The sequence below is a fragment of the Rhinolophus ferrumequinum genome, chromosome 11, assembly GCF_004115265.2.
Source record: "Rhinolophus ferrumequinum isolate MPI-CBG mRhiFer1 chromosome 11, mRhiFer1_v1.p, whole genome shotgun sequence".
NCBI classification, from domain to species: Eukaryota; Metazoa; Chordata; class Mammalia; order Chiroptera; family Rhinolophidae; genus Rhinolophus; species Rhinolophus ferrumequinum.
This window is the reverse complement of record NC_046294.1, coordinates 37,298,144-37,321,025: the sequence shown is the minus strand read 5'-3', so window position 1 is coordinate 37,321,025 and position 22,882 is coordinate 37,298,144. Positions and strand designations below refer to the sequence as shown.

The window sequence follows — 22,882 nt, the reverse complement described above, 5'->3', positions numbered from 1 at the left end:
TTTTCTTCTCCAAGTCACATAGTCACCATTTAATATTCTAAGTAAAGGTACTACCTCATTCTCCTTCCGAGTTAGATCATCATGGCTGTACACAGGGCTCAGATCCTTTCAGAAGCTGTTTATACACTAGTAGAAATAGCTATGCATGTGGAAATTATGGTTTTTCTATTACAATTGCTAATGACATATGAAAAAATGATTCACCCATGAAGACCACTTTGATAATCAGATACAATCAAAAGAGTGATCTGTCAGCTGCCCATCATTATAAATAAAATCAATAGTTTCCCCATGCCACACAGAGCCACACAGAGCCTGTCATATACAGTAGAATGTTGTTGCCATGAAATGATAATGTTGCATGTCTGGCTTTGTGCCAGTCAAGGTACCATATTTGAGGATGTCCTGATTTTTCTATATTAAAAAATTTAAATTTAGACTTATAATGATGTTTTGTAGAGGAGATTTTTAAATAAATTTATTGCCCATACTCTGAAATCATGTGATTTATTTTATTTCAGAAATCCATTTTTACCTTATTCTGAAAGCATAGAAATTTACAGTTGGAAAAAAACCTTCACCCTAGAGATAAAGTGATTTGCCAAAGGTCATTCAGCAAATTATTGGTGATCATCAAGAGAACCTTGGTCACTTTTTTTGTTCTAAAATAAATCAAGAGGCCAATTGCACCACAGGGTCTCAATATTCAACTCAGCGTCCTCACTAAAAATCATAAGTTCACCTTTCACTTCTATAATTCAGCCTTGTAAACAATTTAAATAATTGGTGTGTCCTATTATAAAAACATCCAAAACAGATCAATAACAAGGTGAGTATTGCTCATATTTAACTACTCCTACCTTTATAATATAATAGTTGCCATATAAATACATTTAAATGTTTATTTATAGATCATTACCTACTGAAAAAAATACCAAGCTTGAAAGGGCAAGTACAGAAATTTAAAGATTAATCAAAAATTAAGAATAAGGGCTAATGAGGATTAGAATACAAGTCAAAAGGGAAACATGGCCCGGTTTACAAAATCCTTTTAAGAAAACATGAACAGTGTAAGTGGAGATATACCTGTAATCTCCTACGTATGCCTATTTAGCAATATGGATTTTTCCCCAGATAGGAGAGTCCAGAAATCGAGGCAAACTGAACAAATCATAGTTTGAAACACCCACAGAAAATGTTGAAATAAACATCCCCTCCACATTTTAAGCAATTACTGTCTAAAGAAAGGGTTCACAGTTGCCAAGGATGCTGCTTAGTAAATAGTTTAAATTCCTTCCACTTGAGAGAGAAAGGATCCGAAGTATATTAGCCTCTCCCCTCCCCCTCCAGTGAATTAATATTCCATGATATACACCACCGCTGCTGATGGGGGCACCTCTTTTCAATGAGCAGAGATCAGCAAAGGGCTATTTCACAAAGAATAAAAATATAACCTTGTAATTCTAATGTATGTTTATGTTTTTTAAAAAAGTGGCAGATCCATGTTAATAAACCTTGCTTAGGGAAAAAAATGAAATAGTTGCTAAGCCATGGTGAGTAATTAGCCCTTCAGCATCCCCTTTCTTCAAGAATGTTTCCTCCCGTGCTGGTTCTTTTAAATAGCTCCAGTCCTGGCTGCCTTTGTTGAGCTTGGAAATTGTTCACATATGAGAGAAATTAAGCTCTCATTTAACAGAGACACATGCCTGTCAAGACCAGAGGAACAAAGACTAGTCCCTGGGGCCTGTTCAGCTCCCAGAGGCTGCCACTCATTCTGTTAGCAATGCTTACCCTTTACAGAATGTGTATAAAACCCAATAAATCATTTCATCTGCTGTGCTTAATACACAAGAGCTCTGACCATTTTTCAAAGTGTTTTTCTCATACAACTTCACAGCTAGTTAGTTGTTGTTTTTTAAGACCTCCTATTGTTTATTTTTTTCAAAATGCAATGAGACTTTTTTTTAGTCAAAAAGGTAATGAGAATGTCCCCAAACACTAGTCATAGACGAACAGGCAGTATCTCCTTAGCTTTCCTCCCAGATATCTTTCCTGCATTTTACAGTTAATAATTCCAACACCCATTTTGTGAATTACCAGTACACCTCCCAGTGCTTTAAACCCACATTCAGAATCTAGCTCTGGAAAAAAATAAAAATACAAACAAACTAAGGGACGGAATGGGATAGACTGGCTGTCCTACTTAAAGTCAATACATTTTGCCCCCTTTGGAACACACAGCCAACATGTTCTTTCAGGGTGGAGACTAAAACTACTACTTCTAAAAGACAGCCAGCTATTTTTGCTAGAAAGTAAAATAGCCTTCCTATAGACCCAACCAAAATACCCCTTCACACATTCTCATTTCCAAAGAAAACCTGAAGCTCTTTGACTCTTCTTCAGGAGAGAAGACAACGTGCGTTACCTTTTATGTAGAAATCTTCCCTGTATTGTCCCCTCCCTCATTCCCTCACCTGCTCCTCCCACTGGGGAAAAATAGAGAGGCCATGCTTAGAAACTAAGGACCAGACTTTGAAAGCCTTCCAGTTCAGACCTACTCTTACCCAAAGTATAGAGGGGGAAGGGCTGCAGGGAAATGAGTATCTGTCCATAATTATTAAAATAAATCCTTTACTCAGAAATAAAATGCCTGTTGAACCTGACTGTTGTACATAGAGCAAACTTACCAAGGATTTACGCTAGCAAACTTTGAACAGAAACACTGGGAATTCTAGGGCTCACGGCTTCAATCCCCAAAATGCCATGGACCCCAAAACACTAAGAAGCTGGTAGCACAAGGAACTTCACCTTGCTCAGCAGGGGGAGAAAAAGCAGATCTGGACTTGATAAGTAAAACCAGATCTACACAATGGTTACCCGGTGAAGCCCTGCCATTAATGGAGACCATAAACAATTCAAGAAGCCAGCAGTGCAATAGTTTCTCCAGAATAGGTTTCACTCCTTTCCAGTTAGATAGTAATCAGACGTACAACTGGCACAAATGCTTTGTGCAAACACAGATAATTGTGCATGTGCCTTACTATAAAAGGAAAAAAAAGAAATGGAAGTGCATCAGACTCTTACATTCATTTTATGTATCATTTCTGAATGATTTATCATTTTTCAGATAATAATTTATTTTCATTTTTAAACCACAAATCACATCCTGCAGGCCTTAGTAGATGCAGATGTCAGAATGTGGTAGTACAACAAAATTAATTAAATAACCCTTGAAAAAATAAAACAAAGTTTATTTATAAAAAATGACATTAAGGTGAACTGCCTAATAAGAACATGGATTTGCTTAAATAAAACATTATATAGTTCTGTTTTAGATTCATCCCTAAAGCCCTGAAAGATATTAGAATTTTAGTGAGTAATTACCCTATTTACTTCAAACAAAATGGGAGGAAATCGGAAAACCATATTAAACTCTACCATACATCAGAAATGAAATTCTCTCATTTTTTATCTTGCAACCCAATAAATAAGTTGTAGTTGGAAAATTTATTAGGACTAGAAGATGAAACCTAACAAGCTAGAAATGAGGAAATGGCCAAAAGAATATCTACATCAACATTATGCTTCAAGGAGTAAACCCACTTCTGGGGAGCATAACCAAGAAGTGTCCCCTTTACAGCTTAATTGTTTTCAGTCTGAATCACACTCAGCACCAGCCCCACAGTTAGACAAAGTTCTAACTACTTAACACATCTCATTTCAAGTAAAAAGGCAACATTTGGGGTGAAAACAAGAGAGACCAGGAAAAGGTGTTATATGCTATGTATGCCACTGACATAATACCTCACTAGGATATGCTGTAATTTCCTGCAATTAATACTTTAGCAAAGCTAGAAGGATTTTTTTCCCCAAAAATTATAATATTTCACTTGCAACACTAAAATTGAGTTTGTGTCACCCTTTCCATTATATAGCCCTAATGCTAGGAGTTTGTTGTTGGCTCCAGAAATGTGTTAGGTGTGGCCTGAAAGCGGGCATTTATAGGCCATCTTCCTAAATGCATTTTTCTAAAAATCCCCCATAGCTATCATTTCATGTGGCAGGCATTACAAGCCATCACAATACCCCACAAAGAACACATGGATTTGACCTCATAATTCAAAACCTTTCAATGGTTTAAAATGCAAACATTGCTAAGTGGACATGGCTTGTGCCGTGGCCAAACACGACACTTGCCTGAAAGCTTTGTAGGCAAGACTACCTACGGCTCTCCATTTTCTAAGGACCAGAGTTAATTCCCATTACCTAGAATCACAGGAGGTCAGAGTCGCAAGGAATTTCAGCAATAATTTTATATAATGATCTGTGTTCTAAATATATGGAAAATGAGAATTAGTGCGGAAGAATAATTTCCCTGGTATCATGCATAATTACTAGCAGGACAAAGACGAGACACAGACATCCTGGATCCAAGTCTAGACTTCTTTCTACCACACTACACTTCTCTCATACTGTTTCATCTCCCAGCTGGGACTGGGTACCTTCAATGGAAGGGACAACAAATGCTGTTGAGAGTAGATCAGCAATCATATCTATGTCTTCTCTTTTCCTGGTCTTAAAAATGTGGCCTCTCTGAGCCAAAGGGAACATACAAGTCTATGGAATTAATTCAGTGTCCTAGACAAAGTTGGTTAGGAAAGTGAGTAAGAGATGGAGCAAGTTATCAGGAAAATAGGCTGAAAGCACTGGAAAGATCTATACCCGCATATTTTTTCCAGCTACCTGGAGACCTTGTTGTTTTTGATTAATTGGAAGCTCTACTTAAGCAACTAGAAATCAGATATGACAGTCAAGTTGCAAGACTTGATAATCTTGCAAGTTGCAAGATTACAATCTATTCCAGTTGTGAGCACAAGATAAAGGGATAGATACCTGCTCCTTTTTTTGTCACCTGCATTTTTTAAAGTAAAATAATAATAATAATAACAATAATAATAATCATAAAAACAATACATTCTCTTCCAGTCTTTTTGTAAATGTCTATTTTTATGTAGTTGAGATTATACTATATTCACATTATTGTATTCTAGGGCTGTTTTCCTCTGAATATTATACAGTAAGCATTATCACAAATCATTAATATAATTTTTAACAGCCTATAATAGCCCATCACATGAATATACCATAATGAATGTAATAATTTTTCTAATATTGAAAAACAAAGTGCTTCCAATATACTTTAACATTTCTTAACTAATTTTTTTCTTATGCTAAAGCAATATGTATTAGAAAAATATTTTAAAACTAAACTAAAACAAGAAACAATAGTTTAACTATAATTCTACTGCACAAAGACATTTGCCTTTATCATTGTACTCTTAACCAGCTGAGGTAGATAGTATACAAAAATCTAGGTCTTTACAGTCAGGGCCCAGTCTTGTTGAGAGAAAACACTTTGTTGATATGGAGGCCAGGGCCCTAAACAGAGTTCCGATTACCTCTTCTACTGGCCTGCCAACGATCTGAACTTCCCTCCCACAAGGGATCTCTAGGAAACCCCAGGATGTACTCCCACCCTAAAACGGAGCCCATGAGAGGGCCCAGGCAGAGACCAATGTATCTGACCATCCAAAATAGAACAAAATCTGACAATCTTAACAGAAGAACAGCTGTTGTGTGGAGGCTAACTTCACGAGCTCAATTTCATTTTTCTTTGCCCTGGTTTCCACCTTTGCATTACAGATATTCCAACCAAGAGCTAGAAGTTCTCCAATATGTTTGCTCCATCAATTGTGGATCTGACCTGGTCTGCTGATCTTCTAAGACTAAGCTCTAGCTAAATCCAATAATGAATACCTCTATCTCATTTTTGCCTGCTTCTCTGGGCTTTTCCACAAAGAATACCAGGTCTTCTAATGGTGTCTCTACTCCACTTAGCCTTCCAATGTAAAATCTAGAAACTTGAGTCTGCACAAAGCAGCACAAGAATTACAGAGAGTAAGGTAGAGAGGAAAACTTGGCACAAGTTTTTCCTATTCTCAAACCTCCATTACTCATCACTAAGCAAGGTGATAGCTTCCTACCCATGTGCACTTTCTTCCTCTCCATTATCTTCTATTAAGTTCATTCTTCTACCATTATATCCGTGTTGATTCTTTCAAACCACAGCCTCCAGCTACTAAAGTGATTATCTGTGAGCTATGGTGTTTCCCCCAAAATAAGACCTACCCCGAAAATAAGCCCCAGTTAAGATCGTCAGCCAGACGGACACATCTAGTACATTATGACGATGTTCCAGATGAGGATGACATGACTGTATTTGAATAAATGTAGATTGTTGTAGATTAAAAAATAAGATATTCCCTGAAAATACGCCCTAATGAGCCTTTTGGAGCAAAAATTAATATAAGACCCGGTCTTATTTTCAGGAAACACGGTATCATGATATCCATGGTTCCCAGTGAAATGCCAATCAGGAGAAAGGAAGGGCCGACAGCCACAGAATGCAGAACGGTCCTTAGGACAAACAAATGCCGGAACCGACAGTTGGAGATCCTTCCTCTCCTTGAAGTTTCAGGTCCCTGACTGCCTCCTCAGACACCATTCAATTATATCAATTGAGTGCCTTGTATTTAACTAATCCTCTGTACATGAACAAATGACTTTTGCCACATCCAGCTTAAAAAACACCAAACTAGGACTGACTTCATCTTTTATCGAATAACAGTACAAAAGGAATGATTTTCCACTTGGGTAATTGGTTTCTGACATAATCATAACTTTTGAAAGGGGACAAAAGTTATTAGACAATCAACTGAAACTAAAATCAATTTTCTTGATTCCCCCCCCCCATTTTCCTATGAATAATACAATTAAGAAATATATAAGGAGGAGCCAACACTTGTGCAGCTGGGAAATGAGCGATGCTAGTACAGTACAAGATAAGCCTTGCCTATTGCAGTTCTTTAGAATAGTTTGTCCACGTTGTCAACAAGTTCAAACTCAGCCGAGTCAGCCTAGCTGAGACCCCTTTCCTTTTGCACTAATCCCAACCATTGTAGAAAATTCATTTGTAGACATGTTAAGAGAAAAATCTTCCATCGAAATGTATGTTTAACAGACATCACGACTATGACCTCACTGAGGATGGACTTGACCCTTTATTCTGACCTGTGAGTTCCTTAACTTTCGTTGTTTAATGTTACAACTTTAACATTTTCTTAATGGATTGGGTGGTGAATCAAATGAATTTAGCGTCTCACCAGTGAGGCATTGCACCTTTTGCATCATTTATTTTCTTTTATTTTAAACAAGTAAAAATATCTGACTCTCAACATTAATAACTTTGAGGGGGAGTTACCTTATGTGAATTAAAAATGGTTATGTCAGTACATCCCTTCAGAATTTAAAAAATATTTCCCTGTGCTATATCAAGTGTCACACAGTATATCAATTTTTATTTCCCATCTCTCAAGTCTGGTATGCATACTGTTTAACTTCTTAAATTCTAAGTATAGACATAATTCACAAAAGCTGGGCAAATGCTTGACTTACAGGAGATGGCGTACATAAGATTTATATGAACAACTTTATTTTAAACAAGAAGGACTTTTGCATTTTGTGGTGCTGCATCACATAACTTCATCTGTATACTTTTTAAAAAGGCTATAAAATAAATTGGAAAGGTTCATTTACTACCCCTCTAACTTCACAAGCACCACTGATCTCTAATAGAAAAGCCCATTTTAGAGTGAAAGGTGAGAAGTTGACCCTAGCATCCAGAACAAAAGGCCATGCTCCCTTTTCGACAATCTCCAGGCAGCTCTGTCTAATTCTTGGTCAACCATTTCTGAGTGCCTGATAAACCTTATTCTCCTCTCAGTGGCAACTGAAATACCTCTCCTTTGACAGCCAGAGAAAATTGTTGCTCTTTCTTTTCCTCTAGATTATCATGATGATAACAATTGATTAAAATGCATCCATCCACATTGATTATTCTATATTCGCATCACTTATGTGTGGGTTCTAATTATGCCTGCGTATAGAGATACAAACATGCTGATGCATGCAGATATAAAATACGTACATGTATGTTTCTCTATAAGGGACTCTGGAATTATTCCTATACATAGTATACAAGAATAATGATTGATAGATATTATGCATTTAGCACATCGTAGGGGCTTTATAGGATGATCTCTAATAAACTATTAAGGGATAGGAAATTCAAGCTTAGAGATATTAAGTAACTTCTCTCAGCTGGTAAGTAGCAAAACAATCACAGAGCTAGTAAGTAGTAGAAGGGGAATTCAAATCTTAATTTAATAGTTTCCAATACTGGTGCTGGTTCTACAAAAGTTTTACATTACCTGCCCTCTGAAACAATGTATCTTATCCTCTATACCTTCTATTATATGTACAAATGTAGCTTAAAAGTGCATTCACATTCATACAGTCCTCATATATGTCAAGATGTAGTCAATTGCATAGATACTTTTTCTTAAAGCACATTTAAAAAAACAGGTTGAGTTCCTGGGTCAAAATTCTGTCTGTTTAGATAGAAGAAGTCAAATAGCATCTGAGAATTTATTTTCTAAAAGTTTTTGTCTTATTATGAAAAACTATGTTCATTTTTATTTTAAATACCTGTCCCAAAGGTACAAATCTGATATCAACACATTCCTGTCTTGCCAGTGTACCAATATGTAAATAAAAATCAAGTCATTAGAACTAGCTAAATTTATTAAAATTGTTTGAACCATGATCTGTTATACATTTTCTAGCTATTAAGTATAGCTGTGACCAAAGTCAAAAGTATATGTCAACTGCTCAAGAATTATTTGCTTAAGCTAAACCCAAACCTCACTCTGTCTATAGGTAGGTAGGTAGATAGGTAGGTAGATAGATAGTCCAAGCAACTTAAGAGAACATGTAATCATTTAATCTGCATTACACTGTATGAAGCACTATATCTCAATCCTGATTAACCTCTAGAATCACCTACTAGAGAGATTTTTAACAGTCACCATGTGGGACTCTACCCAGACCAATTCAATCAGAATGTCTGGGATGGGACCAGGGCATCAGTATTTTTAAAAGGCTTCCCAGTGATTACAAGGTACAACCAAGGTTGAGAACCACTGGCATCAAATGCTGCCACTTATGTCAGCTGGAGAAGGTAGATGCAAAAAACAAGAAGGTGTTAACATGAAAAGTGACTGACCCCCAATATAGAGATGTATCACTTTAAAGCCCCCAGAAAGTAATATCTAAGGAGTTTATATGTAAATACCAAAAGAGTCACTCAGCCATGAATCCATTTCATACTACACTACAAAAAGATTCCAATTATGTTCTTTTTATCTCTTTCCTTGTGGGTATGTACCCACAGTTTGTAGTAGTTCTGGGATATAAACTGATTCTAATAACAAATTTTCCATTTTTTTCCATTTAAGGATAAAGAGAATATAATGAGATTTTACATGTTAGGTACTATTATCCACATTTTACAAACTCAGAAACTAAAGTGCACTAAGAGTTATTCAGTCACAAAAAGGGCAAACTGAGATATAACCTGGAATGTTGGAAATAGAACTAGACTAGGAGTCAAGAAAGTTGAGTTTCACTCATGGTTCTGACAATATATAGCTTTTTAAGCTTGGACAAGTCTGTGGTCTGTGCCTCAGCTTCCCAGAGTAAAGGTTTTGGACCAGAGAAAGAGCTCCAAAGAAATTTCAAAGAAAAACGAAAGTGGGGACATATAGATTTGGAAAGATTTTTTATTTTATCAACTAAAACTACTGGAAAACAAAAGAAACAAAACACATACCATTTATTATCACCTTTACTTCATAAAAAGAAAGGGTATTTTAATTCCAAAGAAAGTAGAAAAAATATAATCTCAGGGTGATTTTTAAGACTAGCTTAATGATAAACTCACTATATTGCTGTCCAACAGGAATAGCTACCACCACCCCCCCAACCAATAAATGAGAATCATGAGGACCTCTTGGTGATATTTCCAAGTTTAACGTTCTGTGAAAGCAAAAGCAGAGTGAAGGTGGAATATTTAATATTACTTAGGGTAGTGCTCTTCCAAGGGTTTGCCAAAATTCCATCATTAAAGAACTACCTTAATAATTTTTGCCTTATCCAAGTACCCAATTATTATTTACATAAGGTTTTTTTTTAAATGGGGCTTTTTTTTTTTGCTTCATTACATTTATTTCAGAAGGAAACTTTATATCACTGGCTCAAATAGAAAACTGAAATCACTTGTAATAAACAGAAGATAATCAGGTAAGCATGAAAATAACTTACTTTATTTAAATTTGAGTTCATCACTATTGCCTCCAAAGTCTCTAAGACCAAGATGATGTCTCTCTCCTACAAAAAGAGATTGCATATCCTAAAAAGGTATTAAAGACTAACACTAAACTGAGACCTCAATGTAATCAGAGAGATCAAGAAAAACATTGAAAAGAGCCGCCTTTTCCCTGGGGGAGTGATTCAAGGTTATATAATGTCACACACTGGCACCACCTGGATCATCTGTCACTCTGCTCCATACCCTCCTGCCTCTGACGAGGTAAAGCACTCTCCCTCTTTCATTAATCCCAGAAAGCAGCAGAGACTTTGGTGTCCCTGAATGTTTAGTATCGCTAGTTTGAGAGAGAGCTGGGCAGCGGAATGGGAGAGAGAAGCACAAGTAGCTCAGAAAGAGAAGAGAGGGTCAGCTAAAGGGAACTGGGGAAACTGAAGGCTAGTGCCTGAAAAGCGCTGAGATTCACCAACAGGCTCTGGTCTGTTGAATGAAAACTTTGCCCGAAGGCCATATTTGGAAAACAGGTAGCCAGCTGATGAATAATTCCATACAGTATTAGGTTGGTGCAAAAGTAACTGCGGTCGAAACTGTTAAAAATAATTGCAAAAACCACAGTTCCTTTTGTACCAACCTAATAGCTCTAAGGATCTGGTCAGGTATCACTTCTTACTTCTAGATCCACTCCAGCTTTAACAGTCTAGCATGCAAAGTTTCTGATCCACAATAATAATTTAGATGTTTAGCTGTGAAGGCCCTTGCTATTCATGAATGATAACCACTTTACCTATTCTTTATAATTCAGAAATTTCACTAGTAAAATGTTTGAAGCATGCAATGGAGCATCATCTATCATTACTTAAAAAGTTAATTAGATTACATAAAAGAAATAATTAGATTTGCATTTTTATCTTGGTTTTAAACTTCCAAAGAAGATCACAACAGCCTGCCTGTGGGCAATTAAAAATAGCATACAGCAGAAAAATAGAGGAGGGAGGGTCTGTATTTCCTGGCTAATTCATGATTGAAGATAGAATTACAAAATATTCTAAGGGCTTGCTGAAGCTGGGGGCTAATCTTCAACTTCTAAACTATGTTTATAACCCTCTTTTCCTTGCAAGACAGTATCAGATACATATACAGTGCCAATAGACATATCAAATTACTTCCAATGGTTTTATTTGGTCCTTTCAGAGGCTGTTGGAAGTAGATCCTTTACCTGATCAATAACATAAAAAAGAACTATTTGCTAGAGCCAAAACAGGAGCACTGTAATTGCTTTTTGTTTATCAATGCTAAGTACAATTAACAAAGAGATACAACATAAGACAGAAGGACTATGTAAGACTGAAAAGCTCCTGACTTTCCTCAGTCTTTCGGTTGGCTGCTCCAGCCTTCTCTAAAAGACAATAAATGTAAGGTCCAGCTCTTAAAATTAGAGGTCAATTAGATACTTAATGATGAAGCATATCTTCAAATATATATCTATTATTATTATCCTAGCAAAAAATTAATTAACCAGGTCATGCAGGCCATGAAGGCTAATGTACAAAGTAATTATTTCTGATCTTTAGACAACTACCTCACATAAATGGTAGTCCTTATTCTGCTCAGCAGATACCTGAAATGCCTGTAGTTAATCAGACTGAAGGAAACAAAAGGCAAGGTTTATCTCCTTAAAAGGTGAGAGTACATCTCAAATTATTCTATTTAATGGTTTAAGAAAAATCACCTCCTTGCTTCTAACATTAACGTCTCTTCTAGTTACCCTGTTTCTTCAAAAATAAGACCTAGCCGGACAAGCAGCTCTAATGCGTCTTTGCTCCAAAATAAGACCTAGCCGGACAAGCAGCTCTAATGCGTCTTTTGGAGCAAAAACGTATTAGAGCTACTTGTCCGGCTAGGTCTTATTTTTGAGGAAATGGGGGAAAGACAGGAAGAAAAGAGAACACACATTTAATGGTGCTCTGCCACGTGATAAACACAGACACACAAATTATACCAGTAGCACACAGGAATATATTATAACCAAAATAGAAAACACTATGTATGAAAAATACTCATATACCCTTAAGAACAGAGTGAAACTCTAGTGAAGAGACAAATTCTTGGTTTTGCAAATAAGCAGCATGAACTACAGCATTTAAAAGAGAAAGTTTTCAGATAAGACAAAGGATATCTGCAAAACAGCAGCAATGGCATTTATTTCAAGCATTCCACAGAGTGAGTTCACCATTTAATGCATGTATTAAATGATGAAGGGAGAGCAATTAATATTGTATATTAACCATAAATATTAAAAAAGAGCTAAGAATTTCAAGCTTTAAAATTACACCCAAAAAGGAAGATATATGAGTTGACTAAATCATTGGCCCTGGCCCAGGAAGCCAAATACTCAAATACAATCCCAACCAGCCAGTCTATTCTTCAGATACTGCTGTGTTGTTGTTTGATCACCAATGTGAGAAGAGGAGAGTGCTTATATAGCACACAATACAGGCCACATGAATAACTCTAAAATTGGGGTCTGAATTCATTCCTGGAGAAGTTTTTCACAAAGCTATTTCAATGTGCTATATTCTCTTGCAAAGATTCAGTTCTAGCAGCAAAATGCCATTGTTAAGTGTGTTCTTATAGACATGCTATTGAGACCAAAGAATGTGGTGTATTGTATCCATGAAGAGTATCTTCTCTAGATTCAAAAAATGAAGTTAGATAGATAAATATATGGATGGATCAAGAAATCAGGATTTATGAAATATTTTCTGTTTTGCTTGGACTAGACTTACAGAATAATTGATTAAAATACTGTAAAGAGGGCCGGCCCGGTGGCTCAGGTGGTTAGAGCTCCATGCTCCTAACTCCGAAGGCTGCCGGTTCGATTCCCACATGGGCCAGTGGGCTCCGCCCCCTGCAACTAGAAAATGGCAACTGGACCTGGAGCTGAGCTGCACCTTCCACAACTAAGACTGAAAGGACAGCAACTTGAAGCTGAACGGCACCCTCCACAACTAAGATTGAAAGGACAACAACTTGACTTGGAAAAAAGGCCTGGAAGTACACACTGTTCCCCAATAAAGTCCTGTTCCCCTTCCCCAATAAAATCTTTACAAAATAAAATAAAAAATAAAATACTGTAAATAGTATTCTTTGATATGTCCAATGAATTAGAAGTGAATTTTGTTTACTAGTTACTACAAATCTTCTAAAGAAAATGCTCCAAGGTATTGGCTAAGATACGATACAGTGCAATGAGTCGAAGGAGGAGGAGAAATTACTGAGGTGGTTATCTATCCGTTGGAATTACAGCATAAGAATCAACATTTCCAACACCAAGGATCCAGATTCCATGATCTATTAGTTTTGCTTCCCATAAAGTTGATAAAAACTGTTCTATTTCTGTCCTGGAAATATCAAAAATGTCTAACTTTTTCTGGGCTCCATATCGGGGGGAATTACTTAATATGTAACAAATTAGAGGAATCACCATTTTCCCCAAAGCACAAATAGAGGTATTTGAATTCACTAAGCAAACAGCCTCCTAAAAGATTTGTTAATATTAAAGCATTTTAATAATCATTTAAAGTTATTAACCTGATTTTTTAATGGTAAAAATTGACTCATCAAAAGTACAAAAACATTAGTTTACAAAATCACTCATCTTACTTTTTCAACATGGCTTACATGACCTTAAAACCATGTCTTTGAAAATTTGGTTAGGATTTACCAAGGCACGATTATGTTAAAAACTATATTCAAGAAAGAAAAAATATATAAATGAAATGATTTTAACTGCATATGGAAGTTGTAAATAACAGCAGATAAAATAAGCCTATAAAACAGCATTGCAATACTATCTTAATCATGCCTTTTCCTATTTCCAATTAAAAATCCTGCCTTTAGATTTGTGCAAACCATTCAGGTTTTCATTTATTTCCACTACAACAGGCCTAGATATGTTTGTGTGTGGTTGTTACAAGAGGTTAGACACTTTTCCCTTTCTTCCTATTATAGTTTGCAAATTCCAAAGCGATGGTGCTAATTCAGAAGTCAGCATTCTGAACTAGAAGTACAACAGTCTTGAATGCAATCACTTGATACTCATGAGCCACAGCCAATTGCCAGGGCTTCATCTTGGGGACAATGTTAGCTAATAGGTTCTAGGACTCGAGATTTTAAAGAAAGAAAAAAGGTCAAATTCACTCAAATTGTCTCAGTACTCATTTGCTTTCAGAAGAGAAGCTAGGTTTTGTATTTATCATCTTATTTTACTTTGTTGTTTTTCAAAAAGGAGACTTTGTTTTGTGATAGAAAAAAATATTTGAAGCATCTCTTAAATCTCATATTTTGTTCAAAAAAACATATTTAAATTAGCCTAAGAATATTCTCTCTCCTAAATTTGATCATGTCATGGTTTGTGAAAAGCCAGTTTTGAAAATAGTTAATCCATTCCCATCCAAAAAAGTAACGAAAAGTCTGAATATCAGATACCCGCTTTTTAAGTGTCAGAGATGAATGTTTTGTGTAAGGAGTGTTTTTCAGCATTTGAAAAATTCTTTGAATGGTCTCATACTGATAAGATAAATACTGACAAGATTTGCAGTGAAGCAGTGGCTCAAGACAGAAGTAAATACAGGTTATTGCGTCCTCTTATTTTTTTAAAATATGAATTTTTGTTACAAAGAATCCCATATTTCTAAAATGAATGTAACTCTGACACTTTGAATCTCTCTATGATTTTATAATTTACACTGCTGAGATCCAGTGCTGATTAGCTTCAATTTTTAAAAATTTAAACAATGAGAAATATCTACGGATGTTAAAAGAAATTAAATTTCTATTAGAAAACTTGAGAGAAAAAAACAATTTTCCTATTTTCTTAAACTGAACATTCTAATGAATTACATTTTAAGATCAAGTTCTAGGTTCCTGAAAAAGACATCAATTTCATGTAGTCAAGTTATAACTATAAAATCATAGGTAATCAATAAATACTAAAAATATTTCATAAAAATACTCTGAACTGATTTATTTGCTACTCATCTGAGATCCTCGGTACCACAGGCAAATATCAATTAAGACAGCCAGTTAATTCAAACAACATTGAACTAAGAAGTGAAGTATATTCAAAATAAATAAAGAAGTAAGTAATAAAGAGGTAGTAAAAACCTTAATAATAAGTAACTGATATGGGAACATCTCAGGGAAGGTCTTCCATTTCTGCTTTACAAATATGAGAAACACAGAGAACTAAATGACCAGGTTATTTAACACCTACTGAGTTCTTAGAGAAGGATCTAGAGAAAAATGTAGGAAGCCACAGGCTAAAAATCTTGACCTTAGCGGTAGGAGACACACTGAAAATTCTAATAAGGGCAGAACAAGGGAACACCTGGACAGTTACTTAATTAAGGATCTCAGCATGAGTTATAAAGAGATATCAGGATGAGAAATTATTCCAAGATTTAATTGTAAAGGCTGACTGTCAAAAATGCCAGACATTTCATCCTGTCTATATTTGGACTCTATTTTAAAACATATAGCCTTGAGTATAGAATACAGAATCAGAACTAATTTTAAAACAACCACAACAAAACACTGGTTAAAGCCTCCTAGTGAAGATAGCTGAACAAAATGCCAAATTAGATACAGGTACTTCTTTAGGCACTAAATCGGTATTTTAAATGTAGTGACTACTCCCTGGCTCACTTAGTATGATTAACAAAGTGAAGCAAGGATCTAAGTTAAAATCACTGGCTTTCATCATGAGATAGAAGATTAAAGTCGGCTAGGACTTTATGCGAATGATTTTTTTTTAAAGTATGGGAAAGTGTAATATTAACTTCAAGGAAAGGAATAATATAATTTAGAATATACTGCCCCAACTAGCTGAAGCACAGATCCCAGTGGTTAGAAAATACCCACAGCAGCCAAGAGAAATCACAGAGGCTGTGGTGGGAACACATAACTCTGGGATCAGTTTTCCTGAGGATTAATCACCAGACAACCAGTTCCTTATGCTATGGCTTTCTAGAAGTCACACACCTATGTTCCTATTCAAAAATGAAGACCACTTCCTTACCTATCTCAAATAGCTGTTAGTTGAATTAACCATCAAGTATCTAAAGGAATGACAGAAATCAAAATTCTTTCCCAGGCCACTGTCATTATGATCTCTATGTTGTGTCACCCTGCCACAACCAAAAAAAAAAGAGAATTTCTAAATTGTGTTATAATCATTCAGAAACAAGTTATTCTTCCTTGCTAGACTATAAGCTCCTTGAAGACAGTTATTTGTTAATCTTTATATTTCCCTCAGCATCTAACAGAAATGCAATTAATATCTGTTGAACAAATTAATTATTACCAACCTTTTCCCAGGTCATAAGATTCTTCCCATAACTGGCCCAATCAGACAGTCCTGACAAGTAAATAAACATGAGCTTCTCCCCATAATGTTATTAGAAGGTAAAACACAAAGCAGAAATTGGTTTGTGGCAATCCAAAGAGCACGTGTATGCTACCTTGGAAACCATTAGATTTCCACTAGGTTGTGTTAGGCAAATGGCAGAAAGATAAAAGATATGGTTTTTTCTGCTTATGCATCACATCAGAAAAGAATGCTTAGGCCACCATTTAATTGCTATTTCCTACATCCACTGATACAATTGTACACAACATCCTTGAACAGCAGCCGTATTGGTGCTGTTTATAAGAGAGGGGCGCATTTGCAGCATTTTAAATTCCATTTTCAAGGAGGAAAGTATCTAAGTATAATCAGATGTGAGTAATAAAATACACTGACCTGGATCTGTTGCTGCAGGAGATTAATTTTGTGCTGCTGTTGCAGAAGTTGCTGCTGTTGTCTTGCAATCTATCAGAAATAAAGTTTCATTAAGTTAAAATGAAATGCTTACACCTTTGCCATTACCTCAGGTGTCTCTCCTGGTATTACAAGAATGCTTTACTGCACTTCTAGTGAGAGAGTTTCTATAAAATGAGAGAGGCAGAATCAGAAAGTTGGAGAAAAGAAAAATTTTCAAACAGGTGCCATATCTCTGCTTGCCCCTAACTCTTTTTATCGGTAAGTGAAAACTGCCCCTTGTATTACATTTGTGAGCAGTTCGTCTGTATCTGCACCAGTCATCTGGAAAGAAGGGGAGTTCTGAAATCGGATCCTTGAAGAATAAAAATGGAAAAACTCTGGCCACGTTTTTCTAAAGCACTTAATTTGGATATAAAAAGTAAAATCCATAAGTAAAGACAGGAAAGAACTTTCTATTAATTATGATATGGTTGACTTCAGTGAAACCTTTCCTGATGTAAAGACTTTCAGAATTGGTAAAACTTAACAAATATCATCAAGAGACTGCCAAAAACACACAGCAAAAAGTGAGAAATATCTTTTTGTTGATGTACAAATGTACATCAATCATGTGACGTACAAAGCATTTTTTAAAACAAAATTCAATATGTATCCTTTTGACAGTAATGTGTTCATTTTAGAGGACAGGATCCACATACAAATGTTATACTCCCTTGCTCCATCCAACAATCAAATTCACCATCTGAACACATCAGTTGGTCTCTAAAAAGAAATATTAAGCACTTAATGCAAGCCCTGTTGCGGACTGAATCTGCCCTTCAGGAGAGCAAACAACTTCTTTAGGATAATGGTGGTTACTATAAAACATGTGTTAGAAATCGGGCTGTTTATTGCCTCAAAAGCTGAGCTACTATGGCTTGAAGCCCAGGGGGATGCCCTTAGTGAGGACATACTCACTCCAACCTAGGAAGCCAGAGAGAAAAGTGACCAAAGAGGACTTAGAAGGACTTGGTTTAGTGGTACCCTATAGGCAAAAGTTATGGTTTTTCCCAAAAGCCAGTATTCTAGAATACTGGAAACATGTGTGGATCAGCCCCAGATGTATGCTTCCTGAGTTTTTTCGATGCTTTAGCCTAGAGCAGAGGGGAAAACACCCAAATCCCATTTTCATTCAGCAGAAGAACACAAAAGAGCAGTCTGCTCCCAAATGTTGCTTCCAGATTTCTGGTGATGACAGCCTCGCACAGGAAGTCATGATACAGCTGTCCCTAACATAGGCTAACAGTTTGAGAAATGGGACCATTTCTCCCCAAAGCCTCATCCGCCAAATGGAAACAGTATTTAATCAGGTTGGAAAGGTCCACTTTGCTTGTCACCATTCAAATCAGAAATGGACAACTCACTCTGCCGCTCTAGGTATAGAGGCTGGATCCTCTGAATATTTATTTCCTCTTAGCAAACCAGTGAAACACCAGTAGGCATCTCATATTGATGGTCGCTCCTAAATGATAAAGTGCTGCATAGAAATGCATCCCGAACAACCACAGTGCAATTACTATCTCCCGCCCTAGACGTATGGGTTTGACACAGTGAAGTATGGTACATAAGCACCATGTGGCTCAAATTCTGAATTTTATTTGCCAATCGGTTGAGCTACATGCTCGCTTCATTGAGCATGACAACCTAGTTTTAAGTGTCATTTAATTTTCATTTTGAAATATAATTACAAAGTGTTCACTGTAAGATATCACTCGTCTGCAAATGTGTCAAGATTAATTTGTGCTAGCTTATTCACAAGTGTCAATAGTTAATTACTGTGTCATCTCTGGATGGCTAAATGACATTCTAACTTCTGATTTTTTACAGTGTTCCTTTATGTTATTTTCCATTAGAGGCTGAGTCCATATTCCTACATGTGGGCAAATATTCAAGCATATAAAATACCAGACGTCACAACTCATTAAAATCAACAGAGCATATATTGCTTTATATATACCCCTATAAAATACATTTAACTGAAAAGATAATTCCAGTAATAATGTCAGATTCCTAAAAACTGCACATTAACTTGGGTCTGTCTCATCTAAAGCACCAGGGACTACTCTATAGGATCACTGTTAGATTAATGCCCTCTTAGGAGACAGGAAAAACATTTGGGAAAGTGATTTATTTTTTAAAAGATGTACATTTAAACTTTGCTATTTTTTCTTCTTTCTCACTTCAAAATCAATGAAGTCAAATTCTTACGGGAGCCATGTGCTAATTTGTTTTTAATGATTTTACCTATGCTATAAATAGAATGATCAGATAATGTAGCATCCAAACCAGGACTACTTTGCAAGTGGAAGAGGGGAGTATTGATATTTACTATGGAAACAGGAGTTATGCAGGGCTATTCCGGGAACACTGAGATGTGTCACCCTAAGATGTGTCACCTAAAACATTGGACCAGTGGAAAGATCCTCAGAGTTCTTCTACACTAGGACCCTCTTTTTTTGGATAAAAAGAATAAGTCCCAGAGAGAAGCAACTTACTCATGGTTAAGCTACACTGGGAATACATGTGCTGCCTATGTGAATAAGTATCCCTGAGTAATAAACCCAATCCAAATGTTCTGGAACAATGTTATTTCAGTTATGCCCCGTTGCTATGATGTCTTTCTTTGTCCTCTACATATTCCCTCAGTATTCTTGAAGACCCTGATTTCCAGAAGGCTTCTCTCTTTCTTTCCTTCTTCTTCTTTTTTAGGAACACTTAGGACAAATAAAGCAATCAATGTGATTCCTCGCTGAGCTTGGCACATTCCACATCTCCAGTACATCAGCTCCTTTTGCAGGGCTCACCTGTTCTTGCTGTTGGCGAGCAAGGTCCATTTGCTGCCGTTGTTTCTCAATTTGTGAGGCTGCCAGTTTTTTCTGTTCGTCATGCGCTGCCAGGAGCTGCTCCCGTAAACTGATCAGCTGGGTAATCATGGTAGAGAGCTGCCGTTCTTTTTCTGCCAGGCTCTCAGGTGTACCTAAAATGGAAGCAAGAAGATATCTCACAAGTTTGAGAAAAGTCTGAATGAATTGAGGAAAGGGTGTGAGGGGGGCAGATTTAGAAAGGGACTACCCCCTAAGACACTTAAATGTCTGGGACAATAACTGGAGGTCATTGTGACAGCAGGAACACTACAGAGTAGGAATGGAATGAAGACCAGGGTTAGTCATTGCCTCTGCCAAGACACAGTACTGTGGCCAGTAAAATTCTCATTCATTCTTCCCTCTCACTCTTTAAAACAAAACAAAACAAAAGCAGATCTATCCCATTCTCTCTCTTTCATCACACTCCTGCTCAATTATCTGATCAAGCTAGAAAGCCAATGATATGTAGTACTAACGATTAGAAACTCTGGGTTGTATTAATAGTCTATAATCACCTCTACCCTCAGTGACTAACACAGGATCTAAGACATAGTATGTGCTTAATACATGTTATTTAAGGAAATTTCTGATCCTTGCCCTCATAAAATTTTTCTACTGTGAAAAGATCTGTCTCTGAAGCTCAGAAGTCAGGGGTCACTGTCTTGCCCATGGAAAGAGTCCTACAGAGACAGAGAGGGGGGAAAAAAACTGCCTTGCCTCAGGTAAGAAAGGATTGAACCTGATTTTTTTTTTCTTGTGAGGGGATCAAACTAAAATTCCCAAGTTCATCCTTAAAGGAAACAATGTTGCTTGGGGGGCTCCCTCACCCCTTTGTCATTTGTCATTCTTCAAAGGAAAAAACACCCATTCAAGGTTGAAAAGGTTACACATGAGGATGTGCTATTTAATGAATATGATGTCAGTGAACTCCTATGGCATGCACTAACGCCTGAGCCATCTTTGTGGGCAAATTGCACAGCTCTCCTAAGTAAAGGGTACAGAATCCTTTTGTGAGTCTAAATTAGAGCGTTTTACCGCAGCATAAGATAAGAATTTCAACCCACTGTATTTGAGTCACACAGGTTTCATTATGAAGAAGTGATCTATGATTTGAACGCTTTTCAGAAAGATGCCACCAGCTGTCAAAGGGGACAAAGATCGCCGATTTGTGAGGGTGTGGAAGAAGAGACATCCAATCTCCTTATGAAACCATCTTCATTCCTACTAGGATAATCTGAGATAAACTAAAAATATTTTAATTAGGAGGGGCCATATTTTCTGAGTGGCCCCCTGGAGAAAGGAAGCCTTGCTCTCTTTGCAAGTGCTGGCTAGCACTTGCTAATACGTGATTCCTACAAGGTAAGATTGATCTCAGCAGAGAAGCAACGACATTTAGGACCACCTTGGCATTCTTAATACCAACCCAAGTCCTAAATAAACAGACAAACTGTCAATATCTCATATCCCTTAAGGATTCACTGAGCTGAGAGATGGCCTAAAATCAAAATTAAAAGAAAAACCAGATAGTTGAAATGATGTTAGAAAATGTATTCCACAGATAAGAAACAAATACTGTATCAAGGATAGTGACCAGCTGTCCTTCTACCTATTTGAATTGATTTTCTTTCAAAGCAAGTTTTTATTTTAACAATAGGAATTTCAGAATAGTAAAAGAAAGAACTTCTTGATCCAGAAACATTAAAACACAAAAGAAGATTCCTGGACCGGATCACAAAATTTCTTCAAAGCACCACAAACTCAACTAATGTGTGTGTGTGTGTGTGTGTGTGTGTGTGTGTGTGTGTGTGTATACACACACATACACCAGCTGTCAATATACATATAAATATATATGTAAATATTCATATATATTCATATTCAACTAATGTATATGTTAATATATATGTGAATATATAATATATGAACACATGATATATATGAAGATATAAAACAAATATGAAATTAATTTATTTACTCATTTCATTCATTTTTAATTTAAAACATTTTCCTGAATGGCACCTATATGTCAGGTACTATATCAAGAACTAAGGATACCAATATCATGGCAAGAAAAAGCAGAGTTCCCTACACTCATGCAATTTGTAGTCCAAAGTGGGGAGACACCTTAATCAAGTAATCAATTACACATATAAATGTAAACCACAACTAAAGAACATTTACAAACAAGATAGATATTTAGGGGAATGTTTAACCAAGTTTGGAAGGCCCAAGTGTAGGGAAGCTATGGCTGAAAAAGTAACAGATTAACAGGAAGATGAATAGAGTTAACTAGGCAAAGAGCTGTGGTCAAGGAGCCTTCCAAAAGGAGAAAACAACTTAGGCAAAGGCCCTCTAGGGTGGAGGAGGGGGAGTTTCAGTGTGTTCCAGAAAGTGAACGAAGGTAATAAAACTTAAGCAAGGAAAATAAAGGGAAGTTAGTAGAGTACAAGATGGGGTTAGAGAGGGAGAAAAAGGCCACACCTTTCAGCTTCTTATTGACAATGCTAATAAACTTCCTATTTATTCCAAGGGTATTCCCAAATCACTGCAGTATTTTAAGCGAGGATGATGTGGTCATTCTGGCTACAGTGTGGAAAACATTTAGGAAAGCTATGGGAATGGATATATGGGATACATGCACACTTCATTAGACATATTTTTTACAGCATTCTGATCTACATGTAATTTTCTTATTATAGATGGCAAGTCAAGAAAACTTATTGGAAATTGGGAAAGTTACTGCACCATAATTCTCTATTAATAAAGACGAGCATTCATAGGAAATTTGGGGCAAGAACCAATACAAAAGTTGGATCTGGTATTTAGATTCCTGATAAAGACCAGAAAATCTTCTCTTCTCCCAGTTTAAAC

At 36.4% G+C, this 22,882-nt stretch overlaps 1 protein-coding gene across 9 annotated transcripts in view; it reads right to left on the bottom strand.

Moving 5' to 3' along the window:
* Positions 1–22,882, bottom strand: part of SOX6 (SRY-box transcription factor 6) — a 596,148-nt gene that overhangs the window by 177,358 nt on the left and 395,908 nt on the right. For all 9 annotated transcript variants that reach the window (XM_033119777.1, XM_033119776.1, XM_033119779.1 and 6 more), the window contains 2 exons: positions 19,952–20,124; positions 17,088–17,156 (listed from right to left, as the gene is read on the bottom strand). In XM_033119777.1, coding sequence (XP_032975668.1) covers positions 17,088–17,156; positions 19,952–20,124 — 242 coding nt within the window. The remainder of the gene's footprint in view (positions 1–17,087; positions 17,157–19,951; positions 20,125–22,882) is intronic.